Source organism: Panthera onca, chromosome E1, assembly GCF_046562875.1.
Source record: "Panthera onca isolate mPanOnc1 chromosome E1, mPanOnc1 haplotype 2, whole genome shotgun sequence".
Lineage (NCBI taxonomy): Eukaryota > Metazoa > Chordata > Mammalia > Carnivora > Felidae > Panthera > Panthera onca.
The window spans coordinates 59538699-59557529 of record NC_138352.1 but is presented as its reverse complement, the minus strand read 5'-3'; the positions used below and the strand labels follow the sequence as shown (position 1 = coordinate 59557529).

Below are 18831 nucleotides of genomic sequence, written 5' to 3'. Positions count from 1 at the left end.
GCGGCCATCCCGGCTGGGCGGCGGGCCGGGTTAAGAGCAGAGCGGCGAGCACGTGAGCCCAGGGCCCGCCCCCGCCCCCCGGGCTCCCCCGCCCCCGCCCCCCCCGTCACCCCAGCCGGCCAGGGCCGGGGCCGCCGCGACGGGAGGACAAAAGAGGCGCCGCCCGGAGACCGGCCCTCCCGCGGCTCCTCGGGGCCCTCGGCAGGTGCACGGCGGGGCGCGCCCGTCCCGATCTCGCGGCCCTTGCCTTGGCCATCCCTCGCTCCGAGGACCTCTGGGTTTGTAGGGGGGAAGGCGGGAAACAGAGGGACGCCGGGCTCTGACCCCGAGGCGGCCAGTCTGGGGGACCGCATGGTCGGGGGTCGGGGGCGTGTCTTTCCGGCTCAGGTTCGCCCCTCCAGCGTGGTACCCAGGAAGGGGTTTCCCTGGACCCAGACACGAGGTCCCCGGTCGAAGGCTGTTAGAGCTGGGAAGTTTAGAGGACCAGCGACGGGACCGAAGGGATCTCTCACCCACCCACAGGAGAGCAGGTCACTGCAGAGTCGTCCCACACCCTGGTCCAGACCCCTTTCCATCCTGCTGACTCCTTTTCCAGGCCAAAGATGCTCCTGCCTCCAGGAGGGCTTTGGGGATTGCAGTCACCAGAGCCACCAGCAAGGGCTGGTCTACTGACTCTGGGCTCCTGAATCCCTCACACAGGATACCCCAATTCTATCCCCTAAATATATAAAATAGCCAGGTCATTTACATGCTGTTAGCATACCTCATTCCTGCCCCTCCCTTGCCAGCCCAAATCTTTGAGGAGAAGACACCTCTGGAAACACCCACCCTCTGTCTTCCACTCTTTGGCCAGACAAGGTTACCCTGTCTGCAAACCTACCTGACCTTCCAACCTTTTCTCCCACTGAGCCCCCTAGTGCTCCTGGGCTGCTGGGTAAGATGGACCCCCACCCATACTGGGGGGGCTGGGATCTCTGATTTCAGCTAGGGATCTCAAGAGCCTGAGACCTGAGATGGATGGGGGTGTGGTAGGGCTCGGGCACTGCTGGTGAGGTCCCACCATAACCTTGTGCTCAAGACCAGAGAGCATCCTCAAACCTACACTGGGAGGCCACAGGTAACTGCAGAGTGGAGTGAAAGCAAGGAATCCCTTCCTGGGTCCTCTGCTTCCCTAGGGACCCAGAGCCTCCGCCTGGGATGGGGGAGCTGTTTCTGGCTCGTGACTGCACCCCCCCCCCCCCAGCTCTATTTTAGGCCCAGGAGAGGTGAGAAGGCAATTTCCTGGGAGGTGCTGACATCAATGCTGGGAACGGGGTGACTACCCCCAACAACCACCTGCCACTCCAGACCCAGATACTCGGCAAGGCTGAGCTGATTGGTCCTTCACTCTGGAGACATCTTGGAAACCTCTTTCAGGGTGTAGGGGCTCCCAGGAATGAGGACCTACTATGTGATATTCCTTAGGAACTCAGGAAGGAGAGAGTGTTTTCGTTTCACAGGTGGGGAACCCGAGACTCCAAGAAAGAGGGACCCACGTGAGCTTCCAAGAGCTGGCAGTGAGTGGCCATTTATCCCACCTTCCACTCTCTGACTCCTCCAGACACCAGTGTTTGTCTTGTCCCACCAGTTCCAGGGCCACAGCAGTGAGCCTCAATCTTGTGTGCCTCCCAGAATAGGTGGGGTTTGTCATGGCACAGTGGAGGGCACTGGGCCTGGGGGAGTCTGGATCCCCTCCCCCAGCAGGACCAAGACCACACAGCATGCTCGGTCTGTGGCCTGGGCCTGGTCGAGGCACATTGCTACCATTTTCTGTGGCTCTGGTTCCTTGAGGTTCCTGTTGAGAGTTCTTCCCGGCCCCCAAACTGGCTCTTCTCTGGTGGCATTCTGAGCCAGCTCCCACGGTAGCTCAATTATATGGCCCCATGACCCCCAACAGCCCCCTTTTCTCCCTTGGGTGGGCCGCTTCGAGCAGGCTCAGCTGGTATCTTGACCCTCCCTTGAGCGCACCTCACTCTCGAGGCTGAGGTCCCGCCTTCCCACTCCTGTGACTCCTGTGTCACTTCTGCTACAAGCTTCACACCTCTCCCACACAGGAGCCTGCCTGTTTCTCTCACCCACCTTCCCTCCTGAGGTCAAGAGCTGTGGAGGTAGCATCTCTTCACACCAGGGGCTCCCTGGGAGAATCCTTACCCCAGTACACAGCTATGGAGGGCTACTTTGGTCCCTTCTGCCCATTGCTTGTTTGCTCCAGGAGGAGGACGGGACTCTGGAAATCAGAGACTGGTGGCCACTATTCTGTCTTGATGGCCACCCTCTGGTTCACTCTTGCTGAGGGAGCTGTTAGGCTCTGGTCCCCACCCCCAGCCCTCCTTCAGGAGCCCTTACCACCGAGAGGCCTGGGGCCTCCTTCCCTGAAGTCCTGCCCTCCAGCCAGTTCTTCCCTCAAATTTTCCTGCACAGGGGCCAAGCTGGGCTGATGTGGGGCCAAGATGTAGTCCCAGCAGCTGCAGGTAAGGGAGGGGTGTCTGCTGCCCTTGGCCCCTCTCCTTCCCTCTGTCCAAAAACTCTATCCTGGAAGACATGGTGGGTGGGAATTCCTGCCAACAGAGTCTGTCCAGGCCCCATGCCCAGGCTTCGAGGCCTGCCGCAGAGGCCACGCCAGGCGAGGGCAGGGTGGGGGCACGTGAAGAGCAGGACTTAGGGCTTCAGGCAGCCAGCTGATGTCCCAGTCCTGGTTAAGGGCTGTGTGACCTTGAGCAGGTCTCCCGGCCTCCCCAAGCCGGTTTCCTCATCTGTGAAATGGGGGTTAGAATGCCCCTTCGCGACAGTGTTGCAGGGGGTAAATGAGTGGCTGGCTTCAAATCCTCAGAGCAGCACCTGGTGTACAGAAATGCTCCCTCGATCTGGGCTCACACCATCCATGTGGCCCTGAAGGTGCCATGGAGAAAAACAGCTTCCTGGCCCTTGTCCTAGACCCAAGGGACTCCTTTGTGGCTTGGGGTCTTGGGGCCCTCTACCCTGCACATGGAGAGACTGCCTGTTGACAGGATGCTGAGGGGTGGGGAGCAGAGAAAACGCCCAGACCATCAGGACCAGAAAGTCCTTCTGCTTCCTCCCAGATCCCAGCCCAGTGCCCTGTCCTTCCCACTGGGAAAGAACCACTCTCCTCACCTGATGAGATCTTTCCCGAGGGAAGTCTAGTGCTCCTTCCCCCCTCTCAGTTGTCCTTGAGAACCTTCCTGCAATCTCAAGCTCAGGGAGGAATTGGAGGAGCCTGGGGTCCCAGGGGCATCCATCCTTTGAGAGGTTTGTAGTGCGCAAATGTCGTCATGCTCCCGAGGGCCCAATATGCCGGGGTTGGGGCGTGCAGCATACACCCCACTCCCCTTTCTCCCCCTCACATGCGATTTCTCGGGTTGTGGAGAACCAGTTGTTGGAAAAGTGGGGGCCTGGGGACAGGGCATCTCATAGAACCCCTTAGCAGCTTCACCCACAAGTACACACAGGAGATAGGGCCATAGGTCATGAGGTGGGAGATTAGTGAAAATGAGCTCTGTTGAAAGGTCCAAAAGAGAGGCCTCACAGGTACACGTTGCAGAGGGGAGGGGAGGATAAAAAGTTAGTTTGTTGAATGTTTATAACATCATAACCAGATTTAATTCTTGTGACTTCCTAGGAAGGCAGAAACTACCATTATCTGTTTTTCAGCTTAAGAAAACAGCATCTCAGAAGCCTTGCCCCAGGTCAGAGTTAAGGGAAGGACTGGGAAGTGAACTCAGGCCTGTGTGACTCCCATTATAGGATTCTCAGAGTATGGAATCTGGACCTCGAATCATAGGGCATCCTTGCTGTTGTCGAGGGGGATTCCAGCTCAGTGTCAGAGAGCAGCCTCAGGGCCGGAGTGCCCACGGTGGCCAGACAAGGGACCAGCCTGGCTGGACAGGGTCTGGGGACAGGAGGTGTCAGAGACCAGGGAGATAGGGTGGCTGTAAGGAGAGGATGGGCATCAGGGAGAGTGGCCAGGAGGACCTCAGCCTGATGGGAGAAGCTGAGGTAGAGGGCGCCAGGAGAGGCGCAGGACAAAGTGGGAAGGGGAGCCGGTCTTGGAAGGAGGAACAAGTTTTTGGGTAAGTAGGTCTGTGGTGGTGGCAAGGACAGAGGGATCTAAGGGAGCCGGTGGCCATCAGGGCATTTTATTATTGGAAAGGACTTTTGAAGGTCATGTCATCTAAGCCCCTCACTGGAAGATGAGGAAACGGAGGCCCAGATTAGTAAAGGGACCCCCCCAAAGACACACCGAGTCAGGGTGTGGCTAGATTCCCTGCCTTCCCACCTTGCACAGGTGGAGAGTAGAATTCAGAAAAGGAGCCTGGGTGGAGCTTTCTCCACCCAGGTCACATCTGTGAAGGTGTGCAGAGGTGAGGACAAAGGTCCCCCAGGCCCAGGTTGGGGAAGCAGGGGTGTTAGAGGGCTGGTTAGGGCTCTAGGAACTGACTCGGCAGACATTTGAGGTTTGTGCTGAAAGTGGCTGGTACAAGAGGGCAGAGGCTGGGGGAGGGGGAGCACCAGGCTAGAGTGGGGTCGAGCAGGGGAGCCAGGTTTCAAGGTGGAAAAGGAGAAAGTGAATCTGCCTTTGAGAACTATCAGGTTATGCGGTGACCTTGGAAGGGACAAGCCCCGTGGAGCGCTTCAGGCAGAGTCTCCGCGGGTTTGGAAGGGCAAGAAGGTGCAGACATGGAGGCAGTGAATGTAGACCGCAGGAAGGAGCTGGAGAACAGTGGGGGGAGCCTGCTGAATCAATGCAAGTGTTTTCCAGGATGGAGTTTTAGGGCAGAGGGAAGAGATGGCAAACCCAAGAAAAGGAATTTGACGAGGCTGGCTGGGTGGACTGGAGAGCAGGGACAGTGACAGGAAGGAAGGACACCGCTTCCTTTGTAGGAGTTGGATGTGGAAAGGGGATCAGGAGCAAGGAGAAGCAATGCCTGTGGAGTCTGAGTCAAGGTCGTCTGCGGAGGAGTGGAAGGGGTTTGAATAGTCCCCATGCCAAGGAGCCACTGAGGGCAGCACCCATCTGTCCGGCCTCAGGTCTCCTGGGGCCCCCTTTAGCAGCAGAGCCAAATGAGTGACCAGAGACTGGATAGATGCCGCCTGACCTCCCCTCGGCCCTCAGGGGCTGTGACATACGCTCTCCCACTTGCAGGGGGCTCCTATCTGGCCATCCACTTACTCTGTCCATATCTGCTGGGCTTGAGTCCTGCTTTGGGTCACTGGAGGGCACATCAAGGCCTGACACACTGCATTCCAGCCCTATCCCTTTGCTATTTGTTATTAACAAATTTATTTACAGTTCCTGAACCAAGATTAATTGTGAAATTTAACAGGAATGGCATAAAAAGGCCAAACATGACCTCTATGAGGGTTGTACACACAGTTGCTCTATTTCCAAACTAACAACTCAGGTCCTCACCCACAGCGAGGCCCCCCTTTCTTCCTCCAAAATGAGACACAGAATAGCACCAGGCTTCTTGTAGCTTCAACATTTAAAGAAACAAACACACAGACGCAGAGAAGGGTGAGAAGAACCACAGCACAAAATGTAAAAAAAAAAAAAAAAAAAAAAGTGGCCAAAGAATCAATAGCAAACCCATCTCGTCTCCAGATTAATGGCTTGGCTGAAAGAAATGGGGGGAGGTCCTTGGGGAAGGAGGGAGAGAAGAGGGTGATGCAGAAGTTGGCAGGTGAATCCCGACCCTGGAAGAGCAGAAATGGCAGAGGGCAGCCAGGGAAGAGCAGAGGGGTCCCCAGAGGGGGCTCTGGCCATATCCTGGGCTCAGGAGAAAGGTCATTTCAGCACCAGGCTCCCACCAAATGCAGGGGGGCGAGGGAGCTCTGGAGGTGCTGCAGCCCAGCCCCTCCTCTGCTTCGTATGTTCCTGAGGATCTGTGTGCACGAGCGTGGGGGGCTGGGGGAGGGGACAAACAGGCATTTCAGAAAGCAGGAGAGCCACATGCTCCTGGGAAAGGAGGCTGGGGTGGGGGTGGGGAACACCAAAACTCGGCTCTGCAAGAGGCAAGTGCCTTCAGAGGGACAGGAAGCCAGGCCAGGGCTCCTGCCGTTCTAGATCCTTTGTGGTCCCTCCCTATGCCAACCTTGCCTCTGCCTCCTGGTGTGGGCAGCTGGCAGGGATGAGCAAGACCATCAGATTGCTGCCTGGTCAGGGAGCTGGCTGGAGGAAGGGGTAGAGGGCAGCCCCCAGCCCAGACTCTCTTGGTCCTAACCTAAGACCCAGTGAGTGGGAGGACTGGCTCTGTCGAGCCTACAGAGCTTGGACATGACAACTGCTGTTCTCTTGGACTTCAAAGTCCAGGCCAGCGGCTCTTCTGGCTCTGGTGGGGAGGCCCTGAGGTGCTGTCCTCCCCGTGCTTGGTCTGGCCCCTGCTGGCTGTGCAGCACTCAGCAGAGTATAACTTCTGTGTATCTGGCCCTCAAGTAGAGAGCTACTGCGTGCCCCAGGAGACTCATGGTATCAGTTCTCTGCTGGCACTGGGCTAGGGCTGAGACAGGGAGGCTGGGAGGCCCAGGACCATTGGGAGCAGCTGGCTCCCCCGCTGGCTGAGAGCAGGGGACAGAGGTAGACGGGCTCTCTGCGAGTCTTCCTGCAGGCTGCACGTCAGCTGCTGAGTGCAGGTGGGCTGACAGCTGGCCTGGAGCCACAGGGCAGCTAGGGAGCTGGTCAGCCAGGGCCAGGGGCGGCACACTCAGAATCCTCAGATCCCAGGGGGCTGTCCTCCCCTGGCCAAGGGGGCTGTGTGGCCCAGCACTCTGCTGGCCCATCTGTGGGGAGGGGGAGGCAGGTCTGTGGGTGGCACCAGGGGAGGAGAGGGGCCAGAGGCCTGTGCTCACAATCAGGAGGGGGAAGGAAGAGGGGGTGCCCGCCACTGGCTGTCCTGGAGCCACAAGGGCTGGTGGCTCTTGGAACAAAGAATGAGGCCTGTGGCCGGGAGACCCCTGACCTCTTTTCAGGATTGCCACTGGGGAGCCGAATCTTCCGCTTGTGGCCAAAAAGTGCGACATCCGAGCCAGAGAGTTCTGTAGAACCAGAGCTTGTCAAGAGGCTCTGGTGTGCAGGGCTCCTGGACACTGGTGTCTCTGGGGGGTCTGCAATGACATGAACTGACCCTCCCAGCTCCTGGCAGCTTGCTACTGGTCCCAGCATCTCACCAGCCCCCACAGGTTCATCGGTTGCCTTCATGCTGCCCACCGTCCCATCCTGCTCTGGAGTGCCTGGGGCCTGATGCTCGTCTTCCTCTTTCATCCTGGGAGATGCTGCCCTGGGATGGCAGGGCTGGCTAGGAGGCGGAGTCTCAGGACACAGCAGGTCACGATCTGAACACGGGGAGCCTGGCTGCCTGCGGGACAGAAACATTGGGCCTCAGGGCTCAACTCCAGAGCAGGTGGCAAGTCGGGATCTTTCTGGGTCAGAGCTGAGGGCAGGGTGTGGGTGGGGCATGCATGGCACTACCCTTCTCAGTTTTGGCATGAAGAGAGCGGCCCGCTCTGGGGATCTGTGAGAGGCTTGCTCTCGGGCTGCCCCTGCAGTAGCGGCCAGTGCTGTCTGCGTCTCTTTTGGCTCTGTGGCCTGTGGTCAGGGCTGGCCAGAGGAACAGGTTAGAGGCTGTTCCATTTAATAATTCCACAGCAGAGGCTGTGCCCTTTGGCGGCTGGAGAATGCAGCACTGAGCCTGGCTCTCCAAGCTGAGCCCGGGGAGGTGAAGACTTGGGTCAAGAGGAAAGAAGCCACAGCGAGCTGGTGGCAGCAGAGAAAGCTGGGCTGGAGATCCCCCTGCAATCCTTTCTAGGGGTAACTTACAGAGAGGCTGAAAGATACTGCATCTTACCTGTCTGGGAGGAACCCAGGAATCCCCCTCGCAACTTTTAGAAGGCCACACAGGGACATCAGCAGGTACATGCCAGGAGCAGCCACTGCTGAGCTGCCCTCCCTACCCACACAACCATGGCGATGGCTATGCATCAGGATGGGAGCCATGTGCTGATCTGGCCCAGTCCCCATCAGCTGAAGCCACAAATGGAGGGCTTCCAACCGCCACCAATCCCTGGTCCTGTTTGGCTCCTTCCCCTCTGGAGTGGGCAGCAGCAGGACGGTGAGGACACAGCAGCGCCCACCATGCCAGCAGGGCCGCTCAGGGTGCTCACCTGGGGAGGCTGGCCTGCGAGGGGGTGTCAGCAAAGCTGTGGCCGAGCTGGGCAATGACCCGATCGACTTCTGCATACGGGCGGGCTTCTAGGGCAAAGCCCCGGTGCTGGGCGCTCTGGAGATGCTGCCCGGGGTGAGAGGGGCACAGGGCATTAGTCAAGGCCAGGGTGAGGTGCGAGTGGGGTGGAGGCAGGTAGGAAAAGCGCGGTCAGAGCAGCCTGGGAGCAGCTGCTTGGCAGGGAAGGCTCACCGCGTGGAGCTCTTCAAAGGCCTCTTGACAGCACTCACAGAAGCCCTTCCTTCTCCTGGGTGGGGTGCGGGTGGCCAATCGCCGGCTTGGCTCTCGGTCCTTGGGTTCTCTGGGGGAAAGCATTGGGTGGGGGTGGGGGAAAGCAGTCACTGTTGGGGTCCTCGGAGGGAAGGACCAGAACAGTCAGGCAGACCTGCCTACACTTTGCACCTCCCATCCAGGCAACGAGGAAGGCGAGACCTCTCAGAGGGGACCCTGTCCGGTCCCTGCCCACGCACCTCAAACCATAGGTGAGGGCGTGTGCCAGGGGCAGCAAAAAGGCCTCCTAGGGCAGTTCCAGCCTGACACTCAAACCCACGCTCATCTGACCTGTAGAATCAAAGGGCCTCAGTGGTAGTGAGGGCACCATACTGCCCCCAACCTCCTCTACCCCGAATGTCCCCTTCCCCTGCTTCAGGTGGCTTCCTCCCTCACGATGGCTTATTCCTTGCATGGATGCCACCTTCGTTGAGGACTTTCCAATCTCTTTCTCAAACGTGTCTTCTCGTCTGAATTTCAGGCCCATCTTTCTAGTGGCTGCTTGGCTGTATGAGCAAGCTCAACCAAGTCCAAAACAGCCCTCTCTGAGGACTTTCTAAGCATGATGCAAAATGTAGAAAACATGGGAAAAAGCTGATAAATTCAACTAAAAAAATGTATGCATGGCAGAAAATGTAAATAAAAGATAAATCACAAACTGGGGGAGGGGGAGGTGTATTTATAACTAATAGGGCTCATTTCCCTAATACATGAAGGGCTCTTTACAAATCAATAAGTGATCAATAACCCAAAAGAAAAATGGGAAAAAGATATAAAGAAGGTTCATATGAAAAGAGTCAAATGATCAAACATATGAACCTACTTAACCTCATTCATAATGAGAAAAACGAAAATGAAAATTACACTAAGATACAGTTTTTAAACTATCAGACTGGCAGAGGTCAGGACATCGGACAGCTCACTGTACCAGCCAAGGCAAGAGGGGAGATGGGCTCAGGGCCAGGGCGTGAGAGCACACACTGGCATCACCCCCACGAAGAGCAATTTGGCTGCATTTATCAACATTATAAATGCAGGTACCCTTTGACCCAGCACCTCCGCTTTTAGGAATTTATTCTACAAATTTACTCTGCGTAAGACTATTCACTATAGCATTATTTATAATAGCAAAAGCCTGGAAATAATCTAAGCATCCATCAGTAAGAGACTGGTTAAATAAAATACTGTAAGACCACACAATGGAAGACACTGAAGCCACAGAAGAGAATGAGGATGCTTTCTAGGGACCAATAGGAAATTAATCTAGAGTACATCAGTGGGGGGGGGGGGGGGGGGCGCCTGGGTGGCTCAGTTGGTTGAGGCTCCCATTTCAGCTCAGGTCATGATCTCACGGTTCTTGAAGTTCAAGTCCCACATTGGGCTCACTGCTATCAGCCCAGCAGAGTTGATTTCAGATCCTCTGTCCCCCCGACTCTCTCAAAAATAAATAAATCATTGGGGTGCCTGGGTGGTTCAGTCGGTTAAGCGTCAGACTTCAGGTTAGGTCATGATCTTGTGCTCCGTGAGTTCGAGCCCTGCATCGGGCTCTGTGCTGACAGCTCAGGGCCTGAGGCCTGCTACAGATTGTCTCCCTCTCTCTCTGTCCCTCCCCCACTCATGCTCTGTCTCTGTGTCTTGAAAATGAATAAATGTTACAAAATATATATTAAAAAAAATAAATCATTAAAAAAAATAAATCATTAAAAAATGAGGATGCTTTCTAGGGACCAATAGGAAATCAATCTAGAGTACATCAGTGGGGGGCGCCTGGGTGGCTCAGTTGGTTAAGCATCCGACTTTGGCTCAGGTCATGATCTCATGGTTTGTGAGTTCGAGCTCCATGTCGGGCTCTGTGCTGACAACTCAGAGCATGGAGCCTGTTTCAGATTCTGTGTCTCCCTCTCTCTCTGCCCTTTCCCCACTCACGATCTGTCTCTGTCTCAAAAATAAATAAACATTAAAAAAAAAAAAAAAGAATACATCAAGTGGAAAAAGCTAGAAACAGCCCAATGTTATGCTACTCTTTATATAAGAGAAAAGGATACATAAACTACGTCTGGACACAGACCCACACTCTGGAGATTAGAGGGCAGGTGTGGAATACAGACTTTTCATTTTAAACCCTCTGTAACTTCTGAATTTGGAACTAAAATACAGTAATTTAAAAATGAAAAATATTAAACATTTCCTCCCACAGATTTTCTCCAGCTCGCCCCTTCTGCCCCCGCCCCTGGGCCACTCTCTCCCTGTAGTCCTCCCTGCTGCACTCTGCTCAGTGAAGGTTCACGTTCTCACACATCTGCGGAGGAAGAACACCCACAGCCTATGAACCACTCTGGGCCACACAATGCGGTAGGTCCCCAGATTCCTTGCCCCTTAGTTATTCCTGATGTTTAGCCCCAAAGGCCTCCAGCTCTGATGTGCATAAAAATCACCTGGGAGCTCACAGGAATGCAGTTTTGGGGGATTCATCATCAGAGACTGTGATTCTGTAGGTGTGGAGTATGAGAACCTGCCTTTTTAATGGGACCCCAGGGGACTCTGATAAAGATGGTCTGTAGACCTTTTAGAAGCCAGTCTACTGCTCTCTGGACACAAGTCAAATTCTTCAGTAGGGACGGAAAGCACCAAGTAAAACGGATGAAGACTCCTAGGGTCTGGGCTAAGTTCCCAGAATAGACTTTGCCTAAGGAGCGAACACATGGCCATTCCCAAATCAGACCAGCAGGCTCTGGAGGGGAAGGACCTTGCCTGCAACCAGCCCTTGGTACTCAGACCAGAAAGACCCACCTGGTATGATGCGAGCTGCCCAGGGTCATCGGGGCCTCAAAAGGGCTTGCATCTTTGGGTCCCAGAAAAGAAATTTCAGGAAAGGATTTAAACTGATGGTGGAAAGGACGAAACTTCCTGAAACACAGAAAACTTCCATTTTGACTACAGTGGGGCAAGGATAGGATGAGGAAAGGGGCCAGTCCCAACCCCCTAGAATTCCAATCCTGATAAAACGGCCACTCCCCTGCACATCTTTTCGGTTCTAGAACCAAACCCTCACCAGCCTTCCTGGTTAGATGAATATTTATGCTCTCCTGGTCTACTCATCAAAGCCCAGTTTACCTCGCTGCCTCATCTGAGCTAACGGGAACAAGTGGTTCTTAGCCCATTTTTACAGAAGAGGAAATGGAGCCCAAAAGGTTCTGTGACTTGCCCAAGGGCTCACGACTGGTGAGTGGTCAAGACTAGGCAACAGGGCATGTCTCCCAACTAGTGATCTATCTCTCTACTTTGCTTCCTGACCCTGAACCACCTTTAAGGGGGTGCCTGGCTCAGTCAGTGGCGCATGCGACTCTTGATCTTGGGGTTGGGAGTTTGAGCCCCACATTGGGTGTGGAGATTATTTAAAAATAAAGTATTTAAAAAATAAATAAAACAAACCATGTTTGAGGACTCTAGCCTGACAGACCTAAATGGAGGAAGGTTTAAACCAGAACAGTGATTTTCCTATTCCAAGAAGAGGAACATTTTTGCTCTGGGCTGCTCCTTTGTACCACCCGAGTGGAGGTATTCTGAATGGGAAAGAGAAGCACAGTGAAGGTTCTGGGTAGTCAGATCTATACTGAGTTGTTTTGGTGGTTTGCCTAAAGTTGCTCATGTTCCAGAAACTTTCAGAACCAGATCTGGGGATCTGTGGATACTCAGCAAAGCCTGCTCATAGAACTGCCAGGCTTGGAAACCATGTTTGGTTGAAACAGTGGGCACTCCAGGAGAGAATGCAGGCCATGGGTTCCCCGGGCGGGGCATGGTGGGAGCCCTGTGGCCCACAGGGTCTTCTTGGATCCTTAAGAAGAAGGAGGTGCACTTCACCACCCCAGTACCCCTCTTTCTTCCTCCTCAATGTTTTGTTTCTGGTTAGAAGTTTGCATAGTTGAGGTGGGTGAAGCTACAAGGCTTCAGAAGAGCACATAAACAGAACCACGAGAAACCTCATCTTCACTCCTGCCTGTGATGCCAGGAGCACACAAACACGTGGACACCACTCCAGTAAGTGACGTCGCCTGTGCCACGTGCAGCGAGACGCTGAGGCACTGGTGGCGTCTCTTATGCTGCTGTGTATGAGTCATCGCTACTTGTATTTAACTGGTAGTGAAGGGGCTGAGTTTGGGAAGTACCCCCCCGCCACTGGAACTGAAGGAGAGAGCACCTCATTACCTTTCTGTGTTCCCTCCGCTAATTTTTGGGTCACCAAAGCCAATTCTGTACTGTGGTCAGGTACTGAGAAGGAAATCTAGGTCCAGCTGGAGGGTAGGCAGGCTTGCCAGGCTCCCACCACCGGGTCTTTTAGCTGCCCTGCCTGAGGCTTAGGGACCCAGAAAGCTCTGGTCCTGGGAGTCTCTGCTAGGTTCACATGAACTTTTTCTTTAAAAATCAAAAAACAAAAAATCTTTAGGGGCACCTGGGTGGCTCAGTTGGGTTAAGTGTCCGACTTCGACTCAGGTCATGATCCTATGGTTCGTGGGTTCGAGGCTCAAATTGGGCTTTGTGCTGACAGCTCAGAGCTTGGAGCCTGCTTTGGATTCTGTGTCTCCCTCTCCCTAAGAAAAACCTCTGAGATAATTATAGATTCGCAGGTTTTTGATCTAGTGCTTATCGAAGAGTCAGTAATAACCAAGGTGACTAACAGCTCATAGATTATAACCAATGTGACCCTCCTGCTCTAGGTAAGAAGGGGCCATACTGGTGGACATTTAGGGCTGAGTGAAAAGGACACCAGGCAGGACATCTGGATTCTGGCCTTGGGCTAAGATTCATTGGCAAAATGGCCGTATACAAGTCCCTTAATTTCTCTGACCTTGATTTCCCCACTAGGAAAAGGGTAGAGTCTCCTCATGCCAGTCTTTCTCCTCATGAGAGAGCAGGTGTCAGAAAAGGGTTTTGCACAGCCAACCAGAAAGGCTTCCAGTACAGGGTGGTTTGACAAGGGAGTCTCCAACACCACCCCAAGAGCCCTGGCTTTGGCCACGAGGACCATACTGGCACTGTCCTGGGCCAGCAACAATTCGGTATTAAGCATCAGTGTATGCCCACAGGGAAACGAGGAGCAGTAATGAGCCTGGATGGGACATCATGTGCTCATAAAAGCAGAGCATTAGAAAGAGGTAATTCACACACAGGGTCACTAACCTCTGACTCATGACCAAGAGGAGTGCCACCTGTGCAATGCCACCTTCGGAGGCTCCTCCTGGTCTGTGGGAGACTTCTCCATGACAGGGGGAGAAAGCGGTTTCTGGGGAAGACGAAGGTGCAGGGCTGAGGGGCTCCATGACCCCCACGTCAGCTTGGGGCCCCTGAGCACCTCTCCTCTGTGCGGGCCTGGTGGGTCTGAGGGGAGGGAAAGGGGAGAGGCCCCCCCACCCCCCCGCCAACCACCACCACTTGCCTGCTCTCATCTTCAATTTTGAGGAATGGTGCCTTCAGTCTGGCCACTGGAAAGAAAAAGCGCACACGTCAGCCATCTGTGGGCTCCGGTGCAGGGCCCACACCACACACACACAGGAAACGCCAGAGAGGTAAGGCTCTGCCAAGGTTTAAGAGTTGCTCAGAGCGGGAGCCTACGCCACCCCGAGGCACACCTTTCCATTTGGCTGAGGCAGGACACCCATTCCCATCTCCTCCGGCCTCTACCCTGGGAGAGAGAATTCCCTCACTGGGGAGAGGCCGCAGGGTGCCCCGAGCCCCAAAGCAGGGTACAGGACCCTCCCGTGTGTGGATTCTGGAGGCTGTGAGCCGCAGGCCAGAAACCTGGCTGCGGGGCAGAACCCAGCCCCAGCTGGTTTCTGCTTAAAGCCCTGGGTCCTTCCCTGACCTTTCCTCTTGGGAGTCTCAGAATCCTGAGGGGCCCGAGAACACTCCCAGGCAGAACACTCCAGGAGGATCCTGGGTTTTCTGGGGGAAAGCAGGGAGGAAGAGAGCTAAAGAGTGTTTAGGGATCACAGCAGAGGGCAGTAAAAAAAATGTATCAAGGGTGAAATCTCGTTCCTGAATGAACAGGGCAAAGGGGTGCTGGGAAGACAAATTTGCTCAGTTAATCAGGAGATTCATCCTCTACTAGCTAATTATTCACACTGTTTCTAAAACCTCTTAGGTATTAAGAACCACCTCTACTTCCCACAGTGACCAAAGCCCTGTCAGAGATAACAGCCCCAGACCCCATCCAGAGGCTGGCGCCTCCCAGCTCGCAGACCCACTCCAGGCTCCACCAGCGCCCAAGCAAAAAGCAGCCTCACTCCTCACATGGCAGCAGCTCCCATTAATTACTTTTTGGGGGCGATTTCTTGTCTTTCTAATTAACTCAGACAGTGATTAAAATCAATTCCCCCACAGATTTCCTTGAATTTTGAACATGAGAGGTGCCAAGTGACTTTTCTTAGCTCCTGCTTGTGCACGAATAAATGCCACTTAAAGAGCATCTTTGGGAGAAACATCCAGGGGGAGAAACTCTCTTGCGGTCCAAGAGGGGCTGGGAGCCGGGCTGTCAATCTGCCTGTTTGTCAATTTCAGGGAGTTTGGCATTTGGGAAAGTGGTAGGCAGCTGTCAAACTGCCCACCCCAAACTGCTCTTGAATCAGAAGGAAAAGGAAGCCGAACTTCAGTTAATGCTCAGAGCAGGCAGGGGATGTAGGAGCCAGAGCGGCCACGTGGGGTCTTGGCACCAAGGAAAAGCCCCGGCTGGGCAGCCCTGGACTTGCTCACGGATACCCCTCTCTTGCCCTCCTGTCTGCAAAGCTCAGGCCCTAGAAACACAACAGGGCAACACAACCTGGACTCGCTTCCTGCCGCAGAAAAGTGAGCAGATGCTGCCACAGAGGGAGCCGTGGGGAAGCGTTTAGGAGGGAGGGACTGCAATTAGATGAGGAAAGCTACCACACTGACCTTTCCGCGTTCTTGACTCTGCTGGACGCGTTCCCTAAATGGAAAGGGAAAATAGGTTAAGGATGCGAGGGAGCTAGAGGGTCGAGGAAGAGGGCCCGGTGAGCCGAGTCGCTGTGAGTCTGCCCCACTTTGCTTCCTGCTATGGGCTGGGCCCTGAGCGGAGCCAACTTTGACAGGACGGCTCCCTCTGCCTCCCCAGGGACATGAGGAGCGGTGAGTGCGGTGTGTGCATCTCAGTGGCAGCTGACTTTGTGGAGGAAATGCAGGACAGTGAAGAGCAAGAGCCACAGAAGCCCCAGGCCTGGGAACCAAGTGGAGCTGTGCCACCCGGGGTGTGACAAGCACCTCCCTACCTGGCCGATGTGGCACAAATGCAAAGAAAGTAGGTAATAGACTGATGCAGAGCAGGTGCTCACTAAATGGCAGCTTGCATTTCCTAGGCACTGCTGGCATCCCAGATCAGCTTACAGGACAAGTGTAAAGAGACTGCCTCTTGCCTTCCTGTGCCCTGTCTTGTGTATTAGGACTCTCTTGGTCAAGACCAACGTTTAGGCCAAGGTCAAACTAATATTACAAATTAAATGGAAAAATGTAAGAAATCAGGTAGAATTGGGGTGGGGGCGGGCAGGAGAGATCTAGTGGGTCCATGACTGTCTGTGCCTCTGGGCCCAGTGAGATTAGGATTCTCTAGCCCACACCTCCAGGGCAAACATGACCCAAAGCAGCTTCCATATTTCCTCAAACATCAGCAGACTGCACCCAGAACTCACTCTGGAAGATCCCTAAGTATCTACAAAATAGATTATTAAGTGAACAAAGCAAAGTAAAAATACTGTGCATTTGCATAAAGTGGGGGGGGGGGGGGACTTTGACATATCTGTTTGTACATGCACGGATCCTGGAAGGAAACCTGAAAAACTGTTTGCACTGTTTATCTCAGGGAGGGAGCTTGGTGGCTGGGGAAGAGAAGTCGCAGGGGAGAGAGACTCATTGCATAACCTTTTGAATTGTGAACAATGAAAATCTATTTAATAGCAGCAGCAAAACCCCGAAGACTCCCAGACCAGAGGGTGTGGAGCGAGGGGAGCTGAGGCAGAGGTTCCATCTGGTATGGCTGTGGTCTACTACCACTGTTGGTCCTATTCCTGGGTGCCAGGCCCTGGGTGAACCTGCAAGGCTTAATCCTTTCTCAGATTTAGGCTGAAGACACCGTGACTTTAAAAATCAGCCTGGGTTTTGGTGTGTGGTACACACAGTTCCAACTCCAGCAAAGGAAGGAAAAGCCAAATAAGAATTTGGAAGGTGACAGCTATTTCAAACCACAACATCCCCTGCCCCCACCCATGCAATCTGCAGGCTCATCCCTGGCCAATAGCTGTCCCCGGAACAGCAGCCTGGCCAGCAGGCCATGATCATTTATGTTTTATCTAGGCCAGGACTACCCACAGGCAGTCCCCGGCCTAGGCCACGGTCAATGCCTCAGTATACCACGGGAGGTCTGTAGGTAACACAGGGAAGAGGGAACAGGGCAATGGGGGGCTGTGGACATCAGGGGTGTGTTGAGAGGCTGCACTTCTTGTACATGATCCAGGATGGCCAAGAACACACGGCTGCACGGGGCACTGATTTACCAAAGTTGTCACAGACTCACTGTTTACAAACCATCTATTTCCTTTCAGTTCAGCAGGACGACTTACCTCTGGCTTCTTCTTTGGCCCCTGTTTCTTCACACGCAAGGCGTCAAGAGACAGCTGTTGCACGTGCATCATCATTTCTGTGGAAGAAACAGAGGGCTGTGGCCAGACTGCCACTCATCTCCCCAGCGTGGCCCCTTCCTGGGGCCAGGGGCTATACTTTTCACTGGCCTGGCCCACTGGATCACACCAGCCTTGCCTGCCACCTTCTGGCTATGTGTCACCTCTGCACCTGCCGATAATAAAAGAAAGGGCTGGGTCCTCTATCCTGGGAAAAGTACCTAAGCTGGCCCCACTCTGTTTTGTAGTACTGAACACAACTCTTGAACAGGAGGTGCCTTATGGCTCACAAGGGCTTTAAGGTACCACTGAAGAGCTGCTTCCATTGGGGGGAGACCAGTCATGTGACTTACTCAGATGTAGCTGTATATGGCAGACCCAGCAGGAGCTTCCCTAACACACTGGAAGGCAGGAAATTAGACGTCAGAAATGGCTGATTTTCTAGTGACAATGGAGCCCCCCACATCCCAGACCAGGACCTTCCTGAGCAGTTTTCTATTTATTGCCCTGGCAGATCTTGGGCTGGATCGGGTTCAGCCCCCTACAATGGATTAGAGAAAACCCTAGACTCAAGGTGGAGCTGCGTGTGAGAGTCAGTCACTGCCAGCCGATTCTTTTTTTTTTTTTTAAGTTTATTTATTTGGGGGCACCTGGGTGGCTCAGTTGGTTAAGCATCCGACTCTTGTTTTCAGCTCAGGTCATGATCTCATGGTTCATGGGTTTGAGCCCCGCATCGGGCTCTGTGCTGATAACATAGAGCCTGCTTGGGATTCTCTCTCTCCCAATCTCTCCTTGCCCCTCCCCCCTTCGTGCTATCTCAAAATAAATAAAAACTTAAAAAATAAAAAATAAAGTTTATTTATTGACACAGAGAGAGTCTGCACATGTTGTGTGTGCCAGCAAGCATGAGCAGGGGAGGTGGGGGAGAGGGAGAGGGAGGGAGAGGGAGGGAGAGGGATAGAGAGGGAGAGAGAAAGAGAGAGAGAGAGAGGGTGAGAGAGAGGGAGAGAGAGGAAGAGACAGAGAGAGAGAGAGAGAGAGAGAGAGAGAAAGAGAGAGAGAGAGAGAGAGTGTGTGATATGATCCCAAGCAGGCTCTGTGCTGTCAGCACAGAGCCCAACGTGCAGTGCTCGATCTCAGGAACCATGAGATGATGACCTGGGACGAGTTGCTTAACCAACTGAGCCACTCAAGTTGCCCCTAGGATAGCTATTCTAATGTAAATTTATTACAGCCTGCAAACAGGTGGTTACAGCGAGGAAACCCTACATAAATACGAAAAAAGTTTCTTTTTTTTTTTTTTAATTTTTTTTTAACGTTTATTTATTTTTGAGACAGAGAGAGACAGAGCATGAACGGGGGAGGGAGACACAGAATCTGAAACAGGCTCCAGGCTCTGAGCTGTCAGCACAGAGCCCGACGCGGGGCTCGAACTCACGGACCGCGAAATCATGACCTGAGCCGAAGTCGGCTGCTTAACCGACTGAGCCACCCAGACGCCCCACGAAAAAAGTTTAAGATTTTATTTAAAAAAAAATGTCTTTAGTTAAAATTTTGTATAAAAATAATTTTAAGAAATTAGAGGTTACACCAAATGTGGGCCTCGA

General features: G+C 53.8%; 1 protein-coding gene across 2 annotated transcripts in view; it reads right to left on the bottom strand.

The window, feature by feature from the left end:
* Positions 1–87: 87 nt before the first annotated feature.
* Positions 88–18831, bottom strand: part of DBF4B (DBF4B-CDC7 kinase regulatory subunit) — a 60204-nt gene continuing 41460 nt past the window's right edge. The window contains exons 8-15 of one of the 2 annotated variants that reach the window (XM_081791313.1): positions 17168–17244; positions 15471–15504; positions 13974–14023; positions 11334–11446; positions 8466–8574; positions 8215–8339; positions 7222–7409; positions 88–2266 (exon numbers count right to left, since the gene is read on the bottom strand). In XM_081791313.1, coding sequence (XP_081647439.1) covers positions 2187–2266; positions 7222–7409; positions 8215–8339; positions 8466–8574; positions 11334–11446; positions 13974–14023; positions 15471–15504; positions 17168–17244 — 776 coding nt within the window. In that variant the 3' untranslated portion in view covers positions 88–2186. Of the gene's footprint in view, positions 2267–2385; positions 7410–8214; positions 8340–8465; positions 8575–11333; positions 11451–13721; positions 13948–13973; positions 14024–15470; positions 15505–17167; positions 17245–18831 lie in introns of those variants that run through there. The other variant, XR_014136093.1, reaches the window with a different exon arrangement.